The 21,979-nt window shown below is 44.4% G+C and overlaps 4 protein-coding genes across 5 annotated transcripts; all 4 read left to right on the top strand.

The window, feature by feature from the left end:
• Positions 1 to 236: 236 nt before the first annotated feature.
• Positions 237 to 3,614, top strand: ndufs2 (NADH:ubiquinone oxidoreductase core subunit S2). The gene is made up of 14 exons (XM_086105101.1): positions 237 to 396; positions 617 to 720; positions 793 to 983; positions 1,052 to 1,172; positions 1,251 to 1,363; positions 1,431 to 1,505; positions 1,577 to 1,654; positions 1,735 to 1,820; positions 1,945 to 2,064; positions 2,133 to 2,262; positions 2,332 to 2,427; positions 3,095 to 3,178; positions 3,384 to 3,441; positions 3,503 to 3,614. The coding sequence occupies exons 1-14, from the start codon at positions 281 to 283 to the stop codon at positions 3,538 to 3,540; spliced, it is 1,410 nt and encodes a 469-aa protein (XP_085961227.1). The 5' UTR covers positions 237 to 280; the 3' UTR covers positions 3,541 to 3,614.
• A 113-nt stretch (positions 3,615 to 3,727) lies between these two features.
• On the top strand, positions 3,728 to 5,965 carry fcer1g (Fc epsilon receptor IgFc epsilon receptor Ig). Of its 2 annotated transcripts, none has more exons than XM_086105102.1 (5): positions 3,728 to 3,886; positions 4,597 to 4,688; positions 5,422 to 5,460; positions 5,549 to 5,572; positions 5,657 to 5,965. In XM_086105102.1, exons 1-5 carry the CDS (start codon positions 3,820 to 3,822, stop codon positions 5,708 to 5,710), a joined length of 276 nt encoding a protein of 91 aa, XP_085961228.1. In that variant the 5' UTR covers positions 3,728 to 3,819; the 3' UTR covers positions 5,711 to 5,965. The 2 variants fall into 2 exon arrangements, with proteins under 2 accessions (XP_085961228.1, XP_085961229.1); XM_086105103.1 differs by having other exon boundaries at positions 3,756 to 3,886; positions 4,600 to 4,688.
• A 1,089-nt stretch (positions 5,966 to 7,054) lies between these two features.
• On the top strand, positions 7,055 to 17,814 carry LOC147209319 (nectin-4-like). The gene is made up of 11 exons (XM_086105104.1): positions 7,055 to 7,334; positions 8,982 to 9,167; positions 9,338 to 9,505; positions 10,794 to 11,075; positions 11,152 to 11,269; positions 14,407 to 14,561; positions 14,670 to 14,829; positions 15,408 to 15,483; positions 15,766 to 15,816; positions 16,100 to 16,249; positions 17,185 to 17,814. The coding sequence occupies exons 1-11, from the start codon at positions 7,280 to 7,282 to the stop codon at positions 17,545 to 17,547; spliced, it is 1,764 nt and encodes a 587-aa protein (XP_085961230.1). The 5' UTR covers positions 7,055 to 7,279; the 3' UTR covers positions 17,548 to 17,814.
• otub1b (OTU deubiquitinase, ubiquitin aldehyde binding 1b) lies at positions 17,576 to 21,476 on the top strand. The gene is made up of 7 exons (XM_086105105.1): positions 17,576 to 19,429; positions 19,889 to 19,950; positions 20,054 to 20,152; positions 20,225 to 20,343; positions 20,500 to 20,584; positions 20,652 to 20,846; positions 20,951 to 21,476. Exons 1-7 carry the CDS (start codon positions 19,387 to 19,389, stop codon positions 21,146 to 21,148), a joined length of 801 nt encoding a protein of 266 aa, XP_085961231.1. The 5' UTR covers positions 17,576 to 19,386; the 3' UTR covers positions 21,149 to 21,476.
• The last annotated feature ends 503 nt before the right edge of the window (positions 21,477 to 21,979 follow it).

Below are 21,979 nucleotides of genomic sequence, written 5' to 3' on the forward strand. Positions count from 1 at the left end.
CAAGTCCCCGCGGCCTTTGTGATAATAAACGGATTTCAAAATGGATGGATTATATAATACATTACTGTAACGTACATCTCTATGAATCACTTCGGAAATGCGCCATAACAATCTGGCGTATTATTATTATTATTATTATTAAAAATAATTATTATAATAACAGTAGTGATTCTAATGAGCATGACCAGTTGGTGGCAGTCGTGTACGCTACATCGCTGCATATGACCAGAGAAGAAGTCGTCCTGTGACGTCACTCACCCGAGTTGGCCTGACAACCAAGATGGCGGCCGCAATGTTGAGGTCGCTTACCAAACTGGGACGTCCTTCAACAAAATTAATTTTAAATCCAATAAATAGTCACATCGGAAGCCCCTGCTGCGCTGTTCTGCAAAGCAGGTAATTCGGCGCAAGGTTTAAAATGTTCCATCGAACGCACCTTCGTACTGTCAGTCGCGTTCGTTTGAGCTGCAAAACTGAATGCACGCACAAAAGCTAATGTTAGCAGATTGCCAAATGTGCCGAGTTGCTTGTTGCAGCCCCATAACGCCCAGTACAAATAGATGCGGAGCAGTTACTCACCTTACTGCAATGTAGTGACAATTATATTGTTTATTAGGAAGAAGCAGTGGCAGCCAGATGTGGAGTGGACTGAGCAATTTGCCGGTGCAGTGATGTACCCCACTGCTCTTAATGAGAAATGGACCCCACCCCCATGGAATGGTAGCATTTACACTGTCTGAATTGTCAAGTTTGCTCTCTGCCTATTTTTAAGTGTTGTATTTGTTTGACCAGACAAGGATCCTCCGGCTGAGAAGGACGTGTCCAACCTGACCATCAACTTTGGGCCACAGCATCCCGCGGCTCATGGAGTGCTGCGTCTGGTGCTGGAGCTTAGCGGCGAGTCTGTTAAAAAGTGTGACCCCCATATTGGCTTGCTTCACCGTGGCACGGAAAAACTAATCGAGTACAAGACATACCTGCAGGTGTGACTCAAGGAATGTTAGGAATACATTACCAGTAAAAAACACCTGACCTCCTCCTCCTGCCTCAGGCTCTACCCTACTTTGACCGCTTGGACTATGTTTCCATGATGTGCAACGAGGAGGCATACTCGCTGGCTGTAGAAAGGCTGCTCAACATCAGGGCTCCGCCCCGTGCCGAGTGGATCAGAGGTAACGCGCTACAAGACGGACTCGTGGCCCTCAATGTGGAATTTCCAGCCCAATAACGCCTCGATTGCAAAATGGTAGTTCTGTATGGAGAGATGACCCGCATCCTGAACCACATCATGGCTGTCACCACTCACGCACTTGACATCGGTGCCATGACACCGTTCTTCTGGATGTTCGAGGAACGAGAGAAGGTGACGGCTGAAAATACACTTGGGCTGACAGGCCGAGACACTTGACATTGCAATTTCCATCTCTTAGATGTTTGAGTTTTACGAGCGAGTGTCCGGAGCCAGAATGCACGCCGCCTACGTCCGACCCGGCGGTGTCCATCAGGTAACCAAAGCTAATCCAAGTGAAACGGGTGCCCGAGTGCTGATTGGCTGAACTCTTCCTCCGTGTCGCAGGATCTTCCCTTGGGCCTGATGGACGACATCTACGAGTGGTGCAAGAACTTCTCCATTCGCATCGACGAGGTGGAAGAGGTGCGTTCTTGCGTCTCGGGAGATGTGATGCAACATCAGCGGTAACTCTGAGCTGTTTGCTGTCCGTTTGTGTTTTTCAGATGTTGACCAATAATCGCATCTGGAAGAATCGCACTGTGGACATTGGTGTGGTGACAGCAGAGGAAGCCCTCAACTATGGCTTTAGGTTAGGGCAGAACGACCCCCCCCCTTCCATATTGCGATTTACTGTGTATTTACTGTATTACTGTGTTACAATTATTACGCACGACTGTTTTGTGGACCTTTTCATGCCCTCGTTCCTCCTCCAGTGGTGTGATGCTGAGAGGTTCAGGCATCAAGTGGGACTTGCGCAAGTCCCAGCCGTACGACAAGTACGACGAGGTGGACTTTGACGTCCCGATCGGAAGCAAGGGCGACTGCTACGACCGGTGCGTAAACGACGGGGCGCTCTACTTCCCCCTCTCGCTCTCCTCGGGCTCAACCTCGTCTCGAGTAGGTATCTGTGTCGGGTGGAGGAGATGAGGCAGTCGTTGCGGATCATGCACCAGGCCCTTAACAAGATGCCCGAAGGCGAGATCAAGGTGGACGACGCCAAGGTGGCTCCGCCCAAGAGGTCTGAGATGAAGGTGAGCGGAGCGCAAAGCGCAGCGGTGAAGACCCTCACGACACTTGACACGTGTGCTTCTTTTTGCCAGATGTCCATGGAGTCTTTGATCCACCACTTTAAGCTGTACACGGAGGGTTATCAGGTGCCCCCTGGGGCCACATACACCGCAGTGGAGGCCCCCAAGGTGAGGACGCTTCAACCAGGTTACCTGTTTGATCAATGAAATAAAGATTCGCTTCAAGCACATTGGTCTGAACTAAGAGTCGCTCACGAGTCAAAGAAATTGACGAAAAATTCCTCGTCTTGCTAGGTTAGTAAATTCCGCACTTATCTAAAGTGGGGCTGCAACAAACGATTATTTTAATGATCGATAAATTGAATTTGTGATCTATTTTAATTTGCATCCCTTTATTCACAATGCGCCAACAAATTATTGATGATTCAGTGACGGTTTGGTGAGGTCACGTGTCAGAAAACAGCCAAAAGTGTCGATGACTGGATATTCCAACGTAAAAGCAAACGTTTTATTTTGATTCCACACAAAGATGATCAACGTGCGTACGCGGAGGACCGCAGAAATTGTACGACATTTATTGTTGAGAAGCTGAAGCAATGTAAAAAAAAAAAAAAGCTCTTTCACTGATGAATCGATCATCTGATAACGATCGATTCCCTTGATTATCGATTAGTTGTCGATTAATTTGCCTAGCGCACGGCAAATGTACTCTCATTTCGTTCCCCTTGAAATGAAAATCAGTTGAGCTGTCGCCCAGCTAGCAAACAAAACAGTGGTAACCAAGTTGCGATGGGAACTGCTTACTCGCATTTGTTTGCGTGTGTCGCCCCCCCAGGGAGAGTTTGGTGTTTACTTGGTGTCGGACGGTTCCAGCAGGCCCTACCGCTGCAAGATCAAAGCGCCCGGATTCGCCCACCTGGTACGCACTTTCGAGACGACGCTGCAATATTTAAAGACACAATCGCGCGCTGCTTTGCGCTCGAGGCTACGCTGACTTCTTAAAGTACCGACAGAGCTGTTTTTATTTATACGCCACCTGCTCCTTCCTTCCTGCCTCGTTTTTAATTGAGTTCTTCAAAGTTGCTCATGAAGTGACAATTCATATTTTTTCTTTTCTTCTCTAGGCCGGTCTGGACAAAATGGCCAAAGGACACATGCTCGCAGACGTCGTGGCCATTATTGGTAAGTGACATCATCAACGTGCGCCTGGTCCCAGTGGTCACGAACCTTCGTCTTTCGACAGGCACGCAGGACATCGTGTTTGGGGAGGTGGACCGCTGAGCAAGACCCTGCCCTGCCTGGTGTTCTGTGATATATATAATGCCGAATAAATATTTTATGCTCGGAATCCAAAATTAGACTCTTGTCATTTGTACCGTGAGAGAACAAAATTGTTTGACTTTGCTGTGGTTTTGGTATTCAAAAGAGGGAGTGGCCTGAGCAGATGGACTTCAAGCCTAGACCACAACTTCCCCCTCTCGGCAGTGACTTTTTTTTTTTTTTCTGCACTTTGTCATTCTTCAGCGTTCAGCAAAATTGTGTTTTCGACTCGATAGAACCATGGCCTTGTGGCACAGGAGCTCACTACTGGCGGTCGTTCCTCTGTGGATGACTTTCGGTCGAGCTGGTGAGTTGCGGAGGGTGGGCGCTTTGCTGGCTGATGGGGCCCCCCACCTTTTGGAAACGAGCTTTCGCTAAGAGTGTTTTCATTTACGCGTGTCATATTTTCTCGCCTGCGAAAAGATAAGCTGAAGCTCTGAGGTGTCGCTGACAGAAAACATATCTACACTTTTAACTCGAACTGAAATCCAAGTTGGTGCTTGTCTACAGTTGGGGATATCGAGGAGCCAAAAGCCGTTTGTTTCGATTCACCCACCAGTCAAAAGTAGCAACTGCTCAAGTTGCGTCAACAAGTCGAGACTCTTTCCAAATTCAAGACAAATGTCACTGCGGACATGTGATCAGTCCTCTCAAGAGTGATTCCGTTCTTTTCAATTTTGGGCGTTATACTGGCGGGGGCCAAAAGTTGGGTGAACTAAATTTTTTGTTCGATAAAATTTTTATTTGGGCAATTCAACAAAGTGCTTTCTGGTTTGCTGTTGTGAAAACTGGCTGTTCCACATTTCACAAGAAAGAAAGTAAGAGAAGTAACTGTCCCTAATATTATAAAAAGCAAACAACTTGCTTGCTTCATTGTGCTACCTCAATTTATTGCCGGAAATTTCAGAAAATTATATTTTATAAATTGTTGCGATTTTTGAGATTTTTTTTAATTATTATTATTTTTTTTTAATGGTGCTACAATTCAGTTAAATCAATGTCATCTTCTCTCTGCAGCAGCTCTCGCCGAACCGGAGATATGTTATGTGCTGGATGGCATTCTGTTTTTGTATGGCATCATCCTGACCGCACTCTACTGCAGACTCAAGGTCGGCATTGCTTTTTTTTCCCCGAGCCCGAAACCCTAACCCTAACACGGTCCCTAACCCCTAATCCTAACCCGAACCCTAAACCCTAACACCTAACCCCTAACCCTAACCCTAAGGCTACCCCTAAACCTAACCCTAACCTGAACCCCTAACCCCAATTCTAACCCAACCCCTAACCCTTCACCCTTCACCCTTCACCCCTAAACCTAACCCCAACCCCTAACACAACCCCTAACCTGAACTCAAACCCTAACCCCTGATCCTAACCCTAAATCTAATCCTAACCCTCACCCTAACCCCTAACCCTAAACCATAACCATAACCCCTAACCCTAACCCCTGACCCTAACCCTAAACCCCAAATCTAATCCTAACCCTCAGCCTAACCCTTAACCCCGAACCCTAACCCCTAACCATAAACCCTAACTCTAACCCCTGACCCTGACCCCCTAACCCCTAACCCTATTCCCGAATCCAGACCCTTTTTCCCCCCCGCCTGTCTATTTTAATGCACCCCAATTCGCAGTAAAATGAATTCCCGGTAGGATTGCAGCCTTACTACTGTGTGTATCACTTGCATGCGGCTTGTCAGTGTATGTGTCTTCACTTCCTGTTTGATTGTGAAAGAAGCTTATAGAGTTTTTTAAAGTGTTGATACATATAAAGGCGGAAGATGCAGTTTGATGCTTCTAAATGATAGACAACAATGAGTAAATAATAAAATGTTGTTACAGATACGCAGTGCTAAAGAGGGGAAGGCAGATGGCAAACAGGTAAAATGCAGTACAATGCACATATACAACTGATGTGTCGTTTAAAAAGAAAAATGTAACACCAATTTTTACCCCTTTCCTCTGATAGAGTGCTCCAGAAGGCATTTACACTGTAAGTCTTTGATACACTTTTCAGTAACTGGTACTCACTCACCCAACTGTCTGACTTGTTGTATGTTGCTTATTGTCTACTCAGGGCTTGACTCCTCATGTCCAGGACACATATGCGATAATTGACACCAAGAAGTGACAAGGAAGGAAAACACAAAACATTGCTTTGATTTTTTGTTCGGCTATGCTTATTTCAGCTGGCGTTGGGTGTAATGCAAATTTGTGATTAAGAAAAACAATGTTGTGTTACTCACTTTTCTAGTATTTGTTATTGATTATTGTATTGAGCAGTTAATTATAACAAGGAAAGACATGATTAAATAGCACCCCTTTTCCCCCTTGGTGATTGCATTAATCAGTTACTAATAAAAAGGAAAAACGTGATTAAATTGCACTTTTTTGCTTCGATTTCATGGGCTCCTTCTGGTGTACACCTTGGCCACTTGAGGGAAGTATAACGAGACGTACGGGTATACCTAGCAACAGTACAGGATGAAAGTCTCAAAGTTAGCAATTAAGCCTTGTTAATATTAGTCTCACTTTGTCGAATATAAAGAATAAATGCCTGTCAGTATGGTTTTGGCGTGTTTCCGAGTTGCTTCGATTTACTCCATGGCTGCAAACAATGCAACATTAGCTTTAGCATTGGGCTGGGAGGTAAGCTATGGAGTAGATGTGTAAAAATGATCCACAGAACTTTTTTAGTTAATTTTAGTGATAAGAATAATTTTCCTGTGTCAAATATTAACCAAGTTATTTTAAAACGGGTGAAAATTCACTAAATGGCCAACGTCATCATGCTTAGTCAATCGTGTGGTGTAACATAATTTAAATGTAGGGATAATTTAAAAACAAAAATCAAGATTTGAGAACTACAATGAATATTTCATTGAAATGTCATGCAAAATTATCTGAGCGCCTACTTTTAGTAAAGTAGTATAATGTAATATACCGCAGATGTAGAAAACTACCAAATAAGGCTATGTCATGACTATTATTTGCTGACATCATTTTTATAAGACAAAGCACAGTATAGACTAGTTTGAATTGGGTAAGGAGAGAAGGCAGCAGCTTGCGACGATGGATGGATGTACAGTAAACTAGAATGCTTGGACATCCTGTGTGGCGTTCCACAGGGTTCAGTGCTAGGACCAATGTTATGTATAAATGATCTTTGCCATGTACGAAAATCCTTGAAATGCATCCAAAATGTTTTGGGCGTTTTTTTTACGCTAAAAATTGTTGAAGAAGCATGAAGCGTTTTGTTAAAAGTTTTTAAAAAAATGTATGCGAGTATGCGGGGGTCCACTGTACTGCTCAAATACACCAAAAGGTGGCAGATTTGGTCATCATTTTTTTTTTGTTTGCTGGAGGATTTGTCTTGTCTGCAGCCTCAGGTGTGAACAAGTAAAGACGAGAGTGGAAAAAAAAAACTGTCAACGGGCCTCCACCAAACCGGAAAGTTGACTCGAAAGGTCGAAAGGGAGGTGGAAGCACAAGTGTGCAGGTAATGCAAACAGGTGTATCCCTGACAGGTGAGCTTTCTGCTCTCACCATGTGTGTGTTAAACCACCACAGAAAACAGACCGGATCTTAGGACTTTTGCTTTATACAGTATTTAGGACTCTAGATTCCCAGTAGCATGGCTGCGTTCGGCAGCATAGGCTGATGATTTGGCGACTCGAGTATTGCAACAACTGTTGGGAGGATGACATCCTGGCTCAGAGGACTCTTGCTGTGTCTCCTGGTCCCATGGATCTCCGGTAAGAAGTATTTTTATGCTATGTCGTAGGATGCATGTGTCCTCCTGGTCCAGGTCATTGAACATATGCTCTTATGATCAATAATATCAGGACTACGTAAATCAAGTATGTCAACAAAAAGGCTTGTTTGCCCCGATCATCAACAAATTCCCAATAAAGTATCGGCGCTCAGGAATTCCGAACAAAAGCGCACTTGAGTGCCGCAGCCTTTCAATAGGCTGAGAAAAAATAACAGTGGTGTGCTGCTACCTGATGTATCAGGAAAAACAGGTTGCTGTTGATCCATTTTCTTATGGTGTTGAGAAAAAAAAATATCTCACTCATCAGTCACATCACATTACATTCATACTGTGTGTTTATATCTGCATATTTCCTTCATCTCTTGAGGACTAGCAGGATCAAAATCAGTCTCATGTCTACGAAGGCGGGCACACAAAATGTTTTGGACGATACGGTGTGTGGCTTCTTTCGGGCCACCAATCAACTCATGGCCCTTCCTGTAAAATGGAGATATCTTTCAATTTAAGTGTTCAAGATGAGCGAAATTAGCACAGATGTGGGGAACTCCATTGTTGTCCTTTAGTCTGTTTCACTTTCAAACAGAAGGAGAATTGGCAAAAATGTGATTTTTTTTTGGAGGGTTCTGGGGTGGGGAAGCTTGAACGTCATTATTTGAGTTTTACGGTGCACTGCGTGGATGGGCAACTTGATGGAGGGAAGAGGCCACAATGTTTCCATCAGTGCTACTGGGGTGCCACGTCGGACTTCCTCATCGGATACGTGACCAAAATGCTCTTTTTGCTCTGGACAAAATATGAGCAGATGTGCCAAATAGCCAATATTTGGTCGGACCCACATTTTTTTCCCACGCGTCATGTCTTCGAGATGGACACAATGAAGCCATGTGTTGCCGGTGAACGGGGGGCGAGCCGCTGTTCATGGGAAATGCATGAATCATGGCCGCTGACGTGACGCGCGCAGTCTCGTTCTCACCGCACAGCGTTGTGAATCATTTGCTGTGTTTGTGTGACGAAAGAGTTGCGCTTGTAGTGCCTCGTCTGAAAACATGATACCAACCTCATGCCAAACTCATTCTCATCAATGCGGATACTTTTGAGTAATATAGGTAGACTCTGCATTTTTTCTTTCTTCCTCCACTCCAAAATAAATACAATAGGATGTACGCAGTGTATGTTTGTTTGCCTTTTGAGGTTCACGTGACACTTGATCTGAACAGGCAAAGACATTTGTAAACAGGCTGTTCATACGTTCACACACCGTGTCTGTCATTTACTGCACGTCTGTCGTTAATTCCGGCCCTGTCCAGACACGATGCGCTACGACAGGTTGTCTCGTGTAACTTGTCAAGCGGCATATCTTCACGTGTACTGATAGCGCAACGTCGGTCTCTGCCTGCGCGTGCAACACAGCTCCTCTTGTTCCCAACTCAGGACAAAAATATCGGGACACCTACAAGCAGGGCTGAGCCAGGAAAGCCTTTCTTGCCGGTCAGAAGCAGACATACATTTAGAACCTAGATTCTCATCCTTGCTCTCATCCATGAAACTGTCTTCTTGTATTCCCTACGTGCTATTCTATCCGTTTCGTAGCGTTACTCTCAAAAGCCACTGTCGTTCTTCGTCGCAGTGACTGGAGAATTTGTCAAGCGGCCCCCGAATGACTCCATCTACTCCTTGGCCGAAAAGGAGACGGTCCTGCCCTGCCGCTTCCAGCCTGAGGAAATGCAGTTGGTGGTGCAGGTCACGTGGTACAGGGAAACCCCAGACGGCTGGGACCAGATCATCACGGCTCATCACATTGACGGCCAGACTGGTAGTTACAAGTGCAATGAAATGAACGCACCAGAATGAAAAGCGAAAAGCGAAAAGCGACGAATGATTTTGAAATTTTTATTTTTTGGAACAAATAATTTTGCTTGTGTTTGTCTGTATGTTCGTGCTTTTCTTCTCACAATTAAGCCAAATATTATTCCTTGTTGACAGCTTTTGGAGCGTGGTCTGGCCGTGTGCGATTCAACAGCAGCATCCCCACCGAAGACTCATCTTTAGTGCTCTTCAGCACAGACGTCTCAGACGAGGGGCGCTACACATGTCACGTCAACTCCTACCCTTTGGGAAACTTTGACCAAATAGTGACTCTCATGGTCTGGAGTGAGTAGCTCATCTTTTTGCAAATGCAAATATGGAATCAAACAAACAAGACAGAAGCAAATAAACAGCACATATGCAACAACACAGCAAGTCCAGTGACAAATGATCTCAGAGTGGGACTGGATTAAATTTTGAAGAAATCACACAAGGTGGTAGGAATGAGGCATCCAGGGTTTGGATTGGTTGAGAGATTGAGAGAGTGTGGCTTTAGAGAAGTAGCTCAGAGGAATAATGACACAGGTGAAGCCTGTCAGTGGGGTGATGAGGCCGACCAAAAATGCCCAGGATTCAAAACATAAATTTATTCATGAAAGTAAAAAAAAATATTTCAGAGAGTAATTTCACACTACAGTACTATTCCTACCAATATATAAATACATATTTTTACTTATTGCAATATAGGCATTAGAGGTGTCAAAATTAATCGATTAAACATCCATCCATCGATTTTCTGATCCGCTTCTCCTCACAAGGGTCGCGGGGCGTGCTGCAGCCTGTCCCAGCTGTCTTCAGGCAGTAGGTGGGGAACACTCTGAAATGGTTGGTCGATGAAACACCTAATCGATTATCAAATTAGTCTGTAACTATTTTAACTGTCTTTTTTTCTAACATTTAGGCGAACAAATCGTAAAATAAAATGTTTGACTGAAGTTGAACAACATGGGAATTGGTGACTAGTTTTGAATTGGATGCAAAGCTATGTGGATTCAAATTAGAAGTTTGCAATAACGGATGGATTTTAATCCCAATGCTATGGACAACATGTATGGTGTCCCGCAGGGGTCAATGCTGGGTCCAATGTTTTTAATACATATTTGTTTATCCTTGCACACCCAGGGGGTTAAAATCAGGGGATGCTGTGGTGTTGTTAGTTGTGGGCCTGTGACGCCCTTCTGATTATATGTCCAATTTTACATTGGACATATAATCAGAAGGGCGTTTATATTTATATGTCCAATTTTACATTGGACATATAAATGACATTTACAATGAGTCGAAATCCTTGAAATGATAGATGACACAAACTGGTTTCTGGGAATACATTGTAATTTGCAGCAACTTCTGTTTGCGCTGACCACAGGGATGAGCACATTTAAACATTGATTTGATAGAAATATGTTATCTCTTCAACATGAATAAAACAGAAATCATGATCTCCTCCTTCTGTACCTGATCGCATCCAGGTACAGATAGAAGGTGCAAATTTAGAAAGGGTGCGCCTAAGTAGGACTCCAACTGTGGCTGCTGCACAAATTCAGAGATATTTGACATCATGCTTCTCGTCCAGCCATCCCGATCTCCTCCTTGGATCCTGTGATTTTGGTCGAGGGGCAGTCATATCGGCAGGCAGCGTCGTGCCGCTCTTTGGCCCGCCCGGCGCCGCAGCTGTCGTGGGACACCGAGCTGCACGGTCAATCCATGAACCGTTCCTGGGCGAACGGGGCCATCACCACCCACTTCTCCTTGCACCCTCTGAGGAAAATGAATGGGAAGAAACTGGATTGTCTGGTGTGGCATCCGACTCTCACGGCGGGGCCGCGCCGACACCAAAACAAACTGGTCGTACACTGTGAGTGGGATCAAATTCGGGATGACCAAATCAGGTTCCAGACATTGCTCAACTGTCTCATATATATCCTTTCCAGTTCCTCCCGATTCCGAGGTGTCGGGCTATAACGGGGACTGGTATGTGGGTCTGGAGCACGCTGCCCTGACGTGCGTGAGTGGAGGAAACCCCAAACCGCAGCAATTCACCTGGGCCAGGTACAGTTGTCTGTTGACTAAGCGTCTGGACGGTTGCTTTTACTGTAACTCCAAGCGTGATTACACCGTGACAACACCATCGGCATATAGCTGTTACGTTGAACCTGACGTACTCGAGTCATCGTGCGCTTGCTTACTTTGGGGGATGAAAATCAGTCATCGGGGTGTGGCTAATGCGGTTCCGTTTAACAGAAAAACAACATGTGTCACCGAAAGTTAGTGATGCCAACTTGTTTTGATTGCGCGCAACGTGGTAGTTGACGTTCACTTGAGTTCATTTTCACTGACCACACCCAAGCGTGATTACTTCTCGACTTGTTCAATCATGAAATAATTTAAATTGAGCCAGTCTGACAAACTAGGGTCTGTCAAAAGATCTAAAAAAAGCAGCAACAAAATGCCCTGATACACAGAAATGAAAGAACAGATGGGCCAAAAAATAATTTTTGAAGATGTGTGTCTTGTTACATCTGATGTAAATGTAACAGCATTTGAGGACGACAATCATCTCAGCAGTCAAACATGGTGGTGGTAGTGCCATGGTCTGGGGCTGCTGATTACTTCAGGACCTGGACAATTTGTTGCAACTGATGAAACCATGAATTTGGCTCATTACCAGGAAATACTGAGAAAGAATGTTTGGCCCTCCTCATGCTGAAGTTCACTTGGGTTTTGTTGCAAGAAAATGCGATAAAACACACCAGTGAGTCAAGGCCTTAAAAAAGGGCTTAAAAAAACAAAATGAAGGTTTTGGAGTGGCCGAGTCAAAGTCCAGATTTGAATCCAATTGAAATGCTGTTGCATGACCGTTCATACTCAAAAGCCCTCCAGGGGTTACTGAATTAAAGCAATGCAGCTTGGAAGACTGGTCCAAAATATCTCCCCAAAGATTTGAAAGTCTCATTGCAAGTTCGAGAAGATTTCACTTGTTGCTGCTGACCACTTAATTTGGTTTAGGGGGCAAGTACAGTCGAGGCAGTTACACTTCCTTTGTTGAATAATATAACATAAAGAACAAAAAATGTTCTGTATGGTAACCCTAAAAACACGGGAACAATTTGGGAAAAAACCCCATCTCTTGAGTTCGATTTTTATGATGATTAAAACAAAAATTGGCATGCTGATTGCAAAACTGCAGTCAGTTCTTTGATTAGCTATGTCAAGTATTTTTGTCCATAGTTTGCCAGAGAAGCGAAATTCCACTGATAAGCTCTCATAAGACTGATCATCTTGTTAAGACTCGAGCATTCACTCAATCAAACATGGCGCAAATGTGCGTGCATGACAAGTGACGAGAGTCAAGCAGCCAACCCTTTCCTGAATAACTTCAGTTTGTGTCGCGTGTCGCAGAAAAGATTTGTCTCAGTCCGTTTCATTTTTTCATTTTGTGTCTTTTAGTACTTCATATCCGAATAAAAGAACAACTCGTAGTTCCACCTGCGATGGGGCGGAATGGCTCGCATTTTTTTTAAAATTGTTGTTTGTAACGTCAACACGGCTGGCATAAAAACCCGTCAACAAGAAGAGCGTCAGCCTCGGCATTCCCGCGCGCGCGCGAGCGCACGCAGCGGGTCCAACCTGTTGGCTTTGTCAATAGCAGGCGTCTTAGTGAAGCAATCGCTTGGTGGCACGCCGTCGTGTTTGTGCTTGCGCGGATGTAAGGCGGAGGAAAAACCGAAATGTGTCCCGATCGTGGAGGGAACTGAAAGAGAGACGGCTGGTGAGGAAGAGGAACCGAATGGATGAAGTCATTAAATGTTTGACTGCCTCAAAATGACAGAAATAGTCACTCGAAAGATAAATGGGTTGGCCATCGGGAATTTTGGGAAAATGTGTATTTCCGGGCTAGCCCTGGCCATCGCGGCCATCGGCGATCGTCCAGCAAACCCGCAGCACTCCCCGACACGATGAACACCCCATCGCCGGCTACGTTTCGCCGTCTGCATCAACTTTTCAGCGAACAGCAAAAACTCAAATTTTTGTCTCCACCTGGTCTCATCAGACGTGTTCCTTGTGTCAACCAATCATCTCCCTCCAGCCACCCATGTCTTGTCAAAGATGGTCCTCGTTGTCTCGTGAGTTTGGTGTTACAGGATTTAGTTCCCTTCATTTCTTTTCGGTTTGCGTCGCATCGATGTTGCTGCCTTCAAAAGTCGCGTAGCTTTTATCGTGTCATGTTCGCTGTTCGGGAGAGTTTTCTTTCCTTATGTTCCTTCATTCAGTGTGGCTTTATTTTATTTTATTTTTTACAACTTTCACCATCGCCACTAAACAATTTTCTTTTATGCTGTTCAATGATCTTGAATTGGATGTCGTTTCGCTCACTTGAACGATTTCGACTTATGTCAATGTGAATAAATGCTTAAGTGAAATATCAGTCAAGGAACAACTTTAATTTGGGTGCTGGTGGGGGGTGGGGGGCAGCCTATTGGATATAAAAAGTCTACACACCCCTGCCCAAATGCCAAGGTTTTGTGATGTAAACAAATGAGACCAAGACAAATCATTTCACAACTTTTTCAACTTTTAATGGAACTCGTAACCTGTCCACCTCAAATGTATGTGTGTGTGTGTGTGTGTGTGTATGTGTGTGTGTGTGTGTTTTAAATCATTTTCCGAGAGGAAGTAAAACGAACCAAGTGAAATAATGTGGTTGCACAAGTGTTAAATTGTATGTTGCGGTTGTCAGAATTATCCAATCACATTGACACGCTTGTTCAGCGGGAGTCAACAACATCTGCGTCCATTTAAAGTGCCTCTTCTGAGTAACCTCAATTTCAGCTGTTCTGGAGGGCTATCCAGACATTTTTCTTTTGTTTTTTGGCAAAAGCCTGAAGTTTTTGTACTTTGCACGAACACTCGAGATTTGTTGTAATATATGAGTTGAATGTTATAGGTCAATTCCAAACACAGCCACGTTGCAGTTTTAAGAGGGTGTGCACACTTTTGAAAACATATCACTTTTTTTTTTTTTTTTTTTTTTACCTTCCCTTGAAAATTTCTTTTTGGATCGAGTGGTTGGCGTCATAAGCCAACTTAATAGTGGAAAATGTTGGAAATGACTGACCTTAAAGAATCAAGACACGTGGGAAAAAAAATTGCATTTTGTCTCAGGTGTGTCATATTTGTGTTAACAGACACGGTAAGGCTTTGCCCGCCGGTTTGATCCCTCACCCCAACGGAACCCTGGAGTTCCGGCGCCCCCTCAGCCTATCAGATAGCGGCACCTACCAGTGCGTGGCGAAGAATGAGGTTGGCGTGGGCACGGCGGAGGTGGAGATTTTCGTGTCAGGTAGCCGTCGAGAGTTGAGCCTTTGACAACCCCCCCCCCCCCCCCCCCCCCACCGCTCCCCGTCCTCCGCAGACTTCTGACCGATTCCTTGCTTTGCCTTTCCTGCAGAGTTTCCCGAGAGGCAGATTATGTCGGAGATGACGACGATGGTCGTCATCGGGGTCATCGCCGTGGGGCTGCTCCTCTTGATGCTGGTCATCATCATCACTGTCACCTGTCATCACAAGAAGAAGAACAAGAAGCTCAAGAGGGAACTGACCGAGAAGAAGTATGGAGCAGGGTTGTAATAGTTTGGGGTTTCTCATGATCGTTCGTTTTTTTGTTTCATTTGGACTTTTTTTAAATTCACTTTTGATTGCAGGTCTGTTCGTTTTTAGTTTTTCAAAAATGATTCATTTTGCTCTCATTTTTATTGGTTTTAGTATTCGTTTTAGTTTTGTTTCTGGGGTATTTGGCGAGTGATTTCAAGATATAAAATAAATAAATAACTAAATAAATAAAGGTTGCAAAGTACTGAATAATAAAGTAAGGCTGTTACAGTCATACCAAAATAAATCCATTTAAAATGAACCCTTAAAGGTGACGTCTGATATTAATTGACCAGGACGAAAACAAAGGACATCGTTTTATAACCGGAAGATGTTTCAGTTAGTTTTCCTCTTTTCCAAAGCATTTTCCTTTCCAATGAACGAAAATGTTCTTTCAATTTGAGTTCCAATTATTTTGTTGGTCTTCATTGACGATAATGACCGCGGTATGGAACAAGGAAATAGGATGAATACGCGATCGAGTCAGTGTAAAAAAAACACGCGGATCTCATTTTGCCATCTTTGCTTGTGTGCGCAGGGAGGAAATAAGCACTCTGTCCTGGCAAGCTTCTTTGAGGAGGATCAACTCGGTCAGCACAGATGCAAGAGGAGCGGTAATGAATTATTCTCTCTCTCCCCGACAACACAGAACAAACACGGTGACACTTTTCTCATCTGTCTGCACGACCCAGTTCTGCCTGGGAGACAAAACCGGCAGATTGAGTCAGTGATTCTTTGTCAGACATGAAATGAAGACATAATGAAGCGCTCGGGATGAGACGGGAAAGGAGGCGCCGCTTTGTCTCTCTTGAGGAAGCGGGAAAAGTTTTGTCGGTGGGAAGTTTTGGCAAGTTTGCACACAAGTATCAAAGTCTGTCTGCTTCCTGTCATTGCAGACGGAGGAGAGCATCCCACTGAGGGTGGAGGGAACCATGTCCTCCCTTGGAGTCAGTCCACTCGCCGCAATGATCAAACTTGATGTTCCTTTCATTCCTGTCTGTGACTCGGAGAGTCGATGGAGCCACTCCAAATTGTCATATTCCAAAAAATATCGATATATGTATATTGGATGACAAGAGGCCCTGGTTGGTTCCTGGGTTTCCTTCCCGCAGTGCAACTTGAATAAAAGACAGTCAGCAAATCATTTTCAGTGCGCGCAGCAGGAACCTCTGACCCGTGCAAGCTACTAATCCGCCACTTGTGATCTGCGTCTATTTCCTGTGCTGACAGGAGCTGGCCCCCAGCCGTGACAGCCGCTCCACTATCATGGGTGGGAGGTCGGGAGGAGGGGAAGGAGGAGGGGGAGCGTACGACTACCTGGGTCGCCCGGTACTACTCAACTCGCAGAAGGGCAGAGAGAGCCTCTTGGACCATGATGAGGTTAGCAAAACACGCTCCAACCTTTTGAATAAACATCTATTCGTCGTTGTTTTATCAGATTTGGTTATTCTATTTTCATTTTCACAAATCTCGGGACTGACGAGGGGCCTCGGGTATTGTGTTTCGTGCCATGTTTTGAAATGTCTCGTTATTCCTTGAATCCTTGAAAGCTCAATTTGAAATGTAAATGAAGGAACAATCTGAAAAAAAATTGGTAACACAGTGGAATAAATAAAACTAAATACCAATGAGATAGGAGTAGAGAAGAAAGGTGCGATTGAGCTCTTTTGAATATTAAACCAAATTTTTCGCACTACAAGGCACACCTAAAAGCATTGTTGTATTGTATTCTCTTTTGCATAGCTCCATCTAATGGATGCATAATGCAACTGCAGCCACTATTGTAGCTTCATAATGCGGTATATATGAAAACGGTTTTAAAATGGGCCATTCATTGAAGCTGCGCCTTATACTCTGAAGCGCCTTATCGTGTTCTAAAGATCGAGAGAATGCCAAAACTGAAATCACAATTAAATTGCCATTAATTGCCCAGCCCTACATCTAATACAAAGTCTGTGTCCAAAATTCAGAATCAGAATCAGAATCATCTTTATTGGCCAAGTATGTAGAACACACAAGGAATTTGTCTCCGGTATAACACGCTGCATTAGTATCATCGTAAACAACAAATCATTGAACCATTTTAGAGTAACCAGTAGCAGTATTTGTAGTACAAGAAGAGTGACTACGTCAGTGACTGTTTAAGGAGTTAATGGCTAGAGGGAATTCCAAGTAGTAGTCAGCTGCTGCGCTGACTACTAAAACCAAACTTGAAATTTACAACGAAAGCAATTTTTATTTTCAAATTAAGAACGACTGCCGGAGTTTACCTACATCACATTAAAATACCTTTATGTTGGTGTGTACATCTGCAGCAGGGAACTTCCCTTCCGTGTCGCGTCCCAACACCGTTGACCATCAGGTCCACTGACATGCTCGGGGAGCAAAACGAAGAATGGTCAAGGCCAGCGAGTTCCGTCAGGTCTCTGCGCCACCCCTCCCCGAGCTACTGCACTCCCTCCATGACCGACAATGACGACGAGGTGGACGAAGGCCTCGGGGGTCCCGCCAGCCAGGAGCATCCTGATGACCGGGAAAGCCAGAGCAGTCATTCCCAGGTGTCTGAGGCGCACAGCCACAACCAACTCACAAATGGCACAAAGAGGTTCAAACCGGATATAGGCCACACCGTGGTTGGCCCTCATGCCTCGCTGGTGCACAAGGTCCAGATTGTGTAGGGGGAAGCTGCTCACAACTCGCCAAGAAGCAGGTTATTTGTAAAAAACTACTAAGTGTTGAAAGGACAATTTGAAAACAATCTTGTACTCTCTGCACTCAAGGAAATGCAGATGGGACATTTGGATTCTAGGTTAGTTTGTTCTGCTCTTTCTGTAACAAATATGTATATATTAACATATATTGATATACAGTGTGTCTATATATACGGTAAGTGTATATCTCTCTATCTATCTATGCACATACATTTTGATTTCTGGCTTATTGTACTCTTCTGTGACAAATATGTGCCGTAGCAAGAATTCAACATATGGCAAATGTGAAGTATTATTCTGACTCACGCGTGGACTTTAGTTTTTTGATGATGTTTTTTTCCTTTCAACATTAAGAATATATTTGAATGCAATTTGTCTCAAAAATCTTTAGGGGTGTTCACACGGCAACATTTGGTCCGGTGCTACCAACTGCCCCAGTAGAGCGTTCACACGTGCAAATTAGCTCCGGCGTAGCCCCGGAAAACAGCTTACACCGGACCAAATTTGATCCACCTCAGAGAGGTGGTTTAAAAATTTGCTCCGGAGCAAATGCTTGTTTGCGAAGCAGCACCGGTGTAAATTTGCACGTGTGAACGCAACTGGGTTAAATTTGCTCCAGAGCAAATGCTTGTGAAGAGTTTACGTACGGCGAGAATGCGTTGCTTTCGCGCTCTGTCGGACCGTCATGTGTTTGTTTAATAACGACACAAGACTTGGCTGGTAACATCTTTCCTTTTGTAGGAGACTGGACTGTCTCGGAGTTGTTTGTGTAGTTTGTTCATTTGTTGTGTGTTCACAACCCCCCGCCCCCCATATAATTTCTTTTGTGATTTCCTCTCTTGATTTTCTGTTTGGCGCATTACGTGTTTGCTTTTCTGAGTGTCATTGAAGTCATCGTTGATTTACGTTTTCGGGGCGGTCACTCTCGAGCAGAAGGCACGGAGACCGAGAAGGAGAAGGACGTGCCTGTCCAGTAGTCACTTGAGTTGTGTATACGTTTTAAAAACAACCAACACGACAGCTCATTTGTTTTCTGTCGTTTTGCTCCGCTGCAGAAACTGCCGTGTGAACGCAAGTGGGGCTGCACCGACGCTGTGCCAGTGCAGACACGCTCAGCGGCTTTGTACGTGTGAACGCTCTACACAATTTGCTGCGGTGCAAAATATATCGCAACAAAATACATCGGTGCAGCGCCGGAGCAAATGTGTGCCGTGTGAACACCCCTTTTAAAAGTGGTATATGGCCGAATGGCACTTTCTTACTTTGCTTTGCTCCTCCTGTCACAAATATGTGCCGCAGCAAGAACCCCAGATAGTACTGTACTTCAAATGTTCTCCCCGAAGAAAAATATTTGAATACAATTTGACTAAAACCGGTTTATTCTGGGCATCCACACTTTGAAAAACAGTCATTGTCTGCCGACGACCGTTTTCGTTGTCTTCGGCGTCCTTTAGTGGCGATTTCGGGAACTGCAGAAAATCTGACACAACAGTTCAAATGAGTTATAATTTACAAACGTGACATCAAGGTTGAATAATCACATTTAACACATTTGTGTCGTACCATGTAACAAAAGGCGACCGCGTTATGTGCCTGTGTATTTGTTTTTGACCCAGTTCAAAAAAATGGCTCTCTTATTTGTGACGTAATCACACCGACAGTTGCCTACTCTACGTTTTATTTTGTGGAAACGCGTTTTTCTTGTACCGCGCCGTTCGACGTGCGCCACTGGTTTTGTACGTTTGTAAATGAGCAATAAAGTTATGGGTGACAGAAAAAAACAGGAAACTGATCTGCACAGCTAAGATGGCGGAGGAACAGCAAGAAGCATCACAGGGGGAGATGGAGGGTGAGAAAAACAAAGTGGAAACACAACACAGCAGTACGCAACGGGGTCACTCGTTTCTGGAGGTTTAAGCCACTTCAAACCACAGTGCCTTTTGTCGCTTTTGGCCCGATGTCCTTCCGTCAGTCTAAGCGGTTGCCACGCAGCGTCCAAATAGAGAAAGGGGCCATAGCTTGTTGGCTAATGCTAACATCGCTGGACAAAGAAACGCTTGTTTAGCCACTTTCGCAGGCGACTTTCAGTCTCGAGAGTTGGGACATCAAATCAACATTAAAGCGATATGCTTAACGTTAAACATAAATGACGTGGGGCCGGTGGGGCTCGAACTCGCAGGCGTTGTAAACGCATTCCAGGTCACGTCATCCTCATTTGACCTTTTTTTGTTTTGGTTTTTTTAATTGAACATTTAGTCAGTTCATCTGAGAAGTTCACACACGGAAATAACTCTGCCTTCTTCCATAGGAGTGAACTGCTTGGCGTATGATGAGGCCATAATTGCACAGCAGGACAGAATTCAACAGGAGGTGAGAATTTTACCTCTAGGAGCTGCTCTTGTTTTAAATTCTGGATCGTAATTAACAGATTTATTTCCCTCTCCCTCTAATGAACTCGTGGTTGGCCATGTAGATAGCCAACAGTAACCCGCTAGTGTCAGAAAGAAAGGAACTGTCCGTGCTGCAGAGGGAGTACTCCGAGGAAGACACAGTTTATCAGCTCAAGATCAAGGTCAGTGGAACCTCATCAATGTGTCCCGTGTAACATCCATGCCAATCCTTTTTTTTTGCTGTTTCGTCACAGGACTTGTACAAAAAATATTCATACATCCGCAAGACAAGACCGGACGGCAACTGTTTCTACAGAGCCTTTGGCTTTGCACATCTCGAGTCTCTATTAGATGACAGCAAAGAACTGCAGAAGTGAGTGTTGCAATAATAAAAATATAAACTGGGTGAGCTCAAAATTTCAAGGCAAAACAACGTCGATAATATTTGAAGTTGGGCAATTGAACAAAATGTTTTAAGTTACGCTAATGTGAAAATTGGCTTTCAACAAACATTGGCGACTCTGTTCAGGTTCAAAGCGGTGGCAGCGAAAAGCAAACTGGACCTGGTGAACGAGGGATTCACCGAATTCACCATTGAGGACTTCCATCACACTGTGAGTTTGCGACATCATCGGTTTTGTCTTCCGGACATCCTCAGTCACGTCTCCGCTGTCTGGCTAGTTCATGGGCCTGATTGAGCTGTGCGAGAAGCAGCCCAGCTTGAAGGAGCTGCTCAGATCCTTCAACGACCAGAACGTGTCGGACTACGTGGTGGTGTATTTGCGGCTGCTCACCTCGGGCTACCTGCAGCGGGAGCACGCTTTCTTCCAGCACTTCATCGAGGGAGGACGCTCGGTCAAGGAGTTTTGCCAGCAGGTACCTTTGAACTTGCCATTGAGGGAATGTTTCTCGAAAAATGGCAGATCATGACTGCGCTTTTTATTTCTTGTTGTTCCCCCCCTCCCTTCCCCCTTCACAAGGAGGTGGAGCCCATGTCGAAAGAAAGCGACCACATTCACATCATCGCCTTAGCCCAGGCCCTGAACTTATCCATCCTTGTGGAGTACATGGATAGAGGCGAAGGCGGAACGGTTAATCATCACGTCTTCCCCGAAGGTGGCGACCCGCGCATCTTCCTCCTCTACAGACCAGGCCATTATGACATCCTGTACAAATAAAGCCCCCCCTCCACCACCTCCCTCCCTCCACAGCCACACGGATGAAGCAGAATGTCGCCCGGCATGTGAGATGACACTCATGTGTAATAAACAAAAAGTTCAAAGTACAGTACATGGTACTCCACCCACCCATCTGCCCCCCCCCCCCCGCCCCCCAGTTATCACCAAATATCTAAAAACATGTTTGAGAAAATAGAAGTGACTCCAGGCGTTTAGAGTTGTACAGGTTTCTTTTGTGGTTGTAAATGTTATCTACTTGCTTTGTTGATTTCTTTTCCTTTGTTACACTGCATTTCATTTGAGTTTTATTAAAGGGATTTACATCTTATTTCTTGTGCTGTGTGCATTTTGGTGCGAACTCAAATGGAAAAAGTGGAGAAAAGAAAACAGTTGACAATGTCATGAGCCATTTTGTGCGAATGCAGACAATGAGATAGACCATCATCAAATGAAAGCGTATTGCATTCACTTGGGGGGGTAAGACTATTATTTTCATTTCTGTTTTTCAAACAATTTCATTTATGGAATATATTTTTATTTTTGATTTTTTTTCGGGTGGTTAGATTTTTTTTCTTCTGTTTTGGGGAATACATTTAAAGATTCAAAAATAACATTAAAAACATTTTAAAAAAAACGAATGCCACCTGAATTTTTTGTAGATCATAAACTTGAAAACAACCCTCTCAAAAATTGCTCAGGAAAAAAACAATTTTTAAGTGAGGGAAATGCGCCTCCGTATCATCATAAAGGAGAAACCAAATTTCGTCATGGTAATGACGCGCAACGAAGATCGTCTATTCATCGGCCAACACGAACAACGGATTTTGTAGT

This window comes from Hippocampus guttulatus, chromosome 2 (assembly GCF_054856545.1).
Source record: "Hippocampus guttulatus isolate MCC_2025c chromosome 2, RoL_Hgut_1.0, whole genome shotgun sequence".
In the NCBI taxonomy this organism is placed as follows: Eukaryota; Metazoa; Chordata; class Actinopteri; order Syngnathiformes; family Syngnathidae; genus Hippocampus; species Hippocampus guttulatus.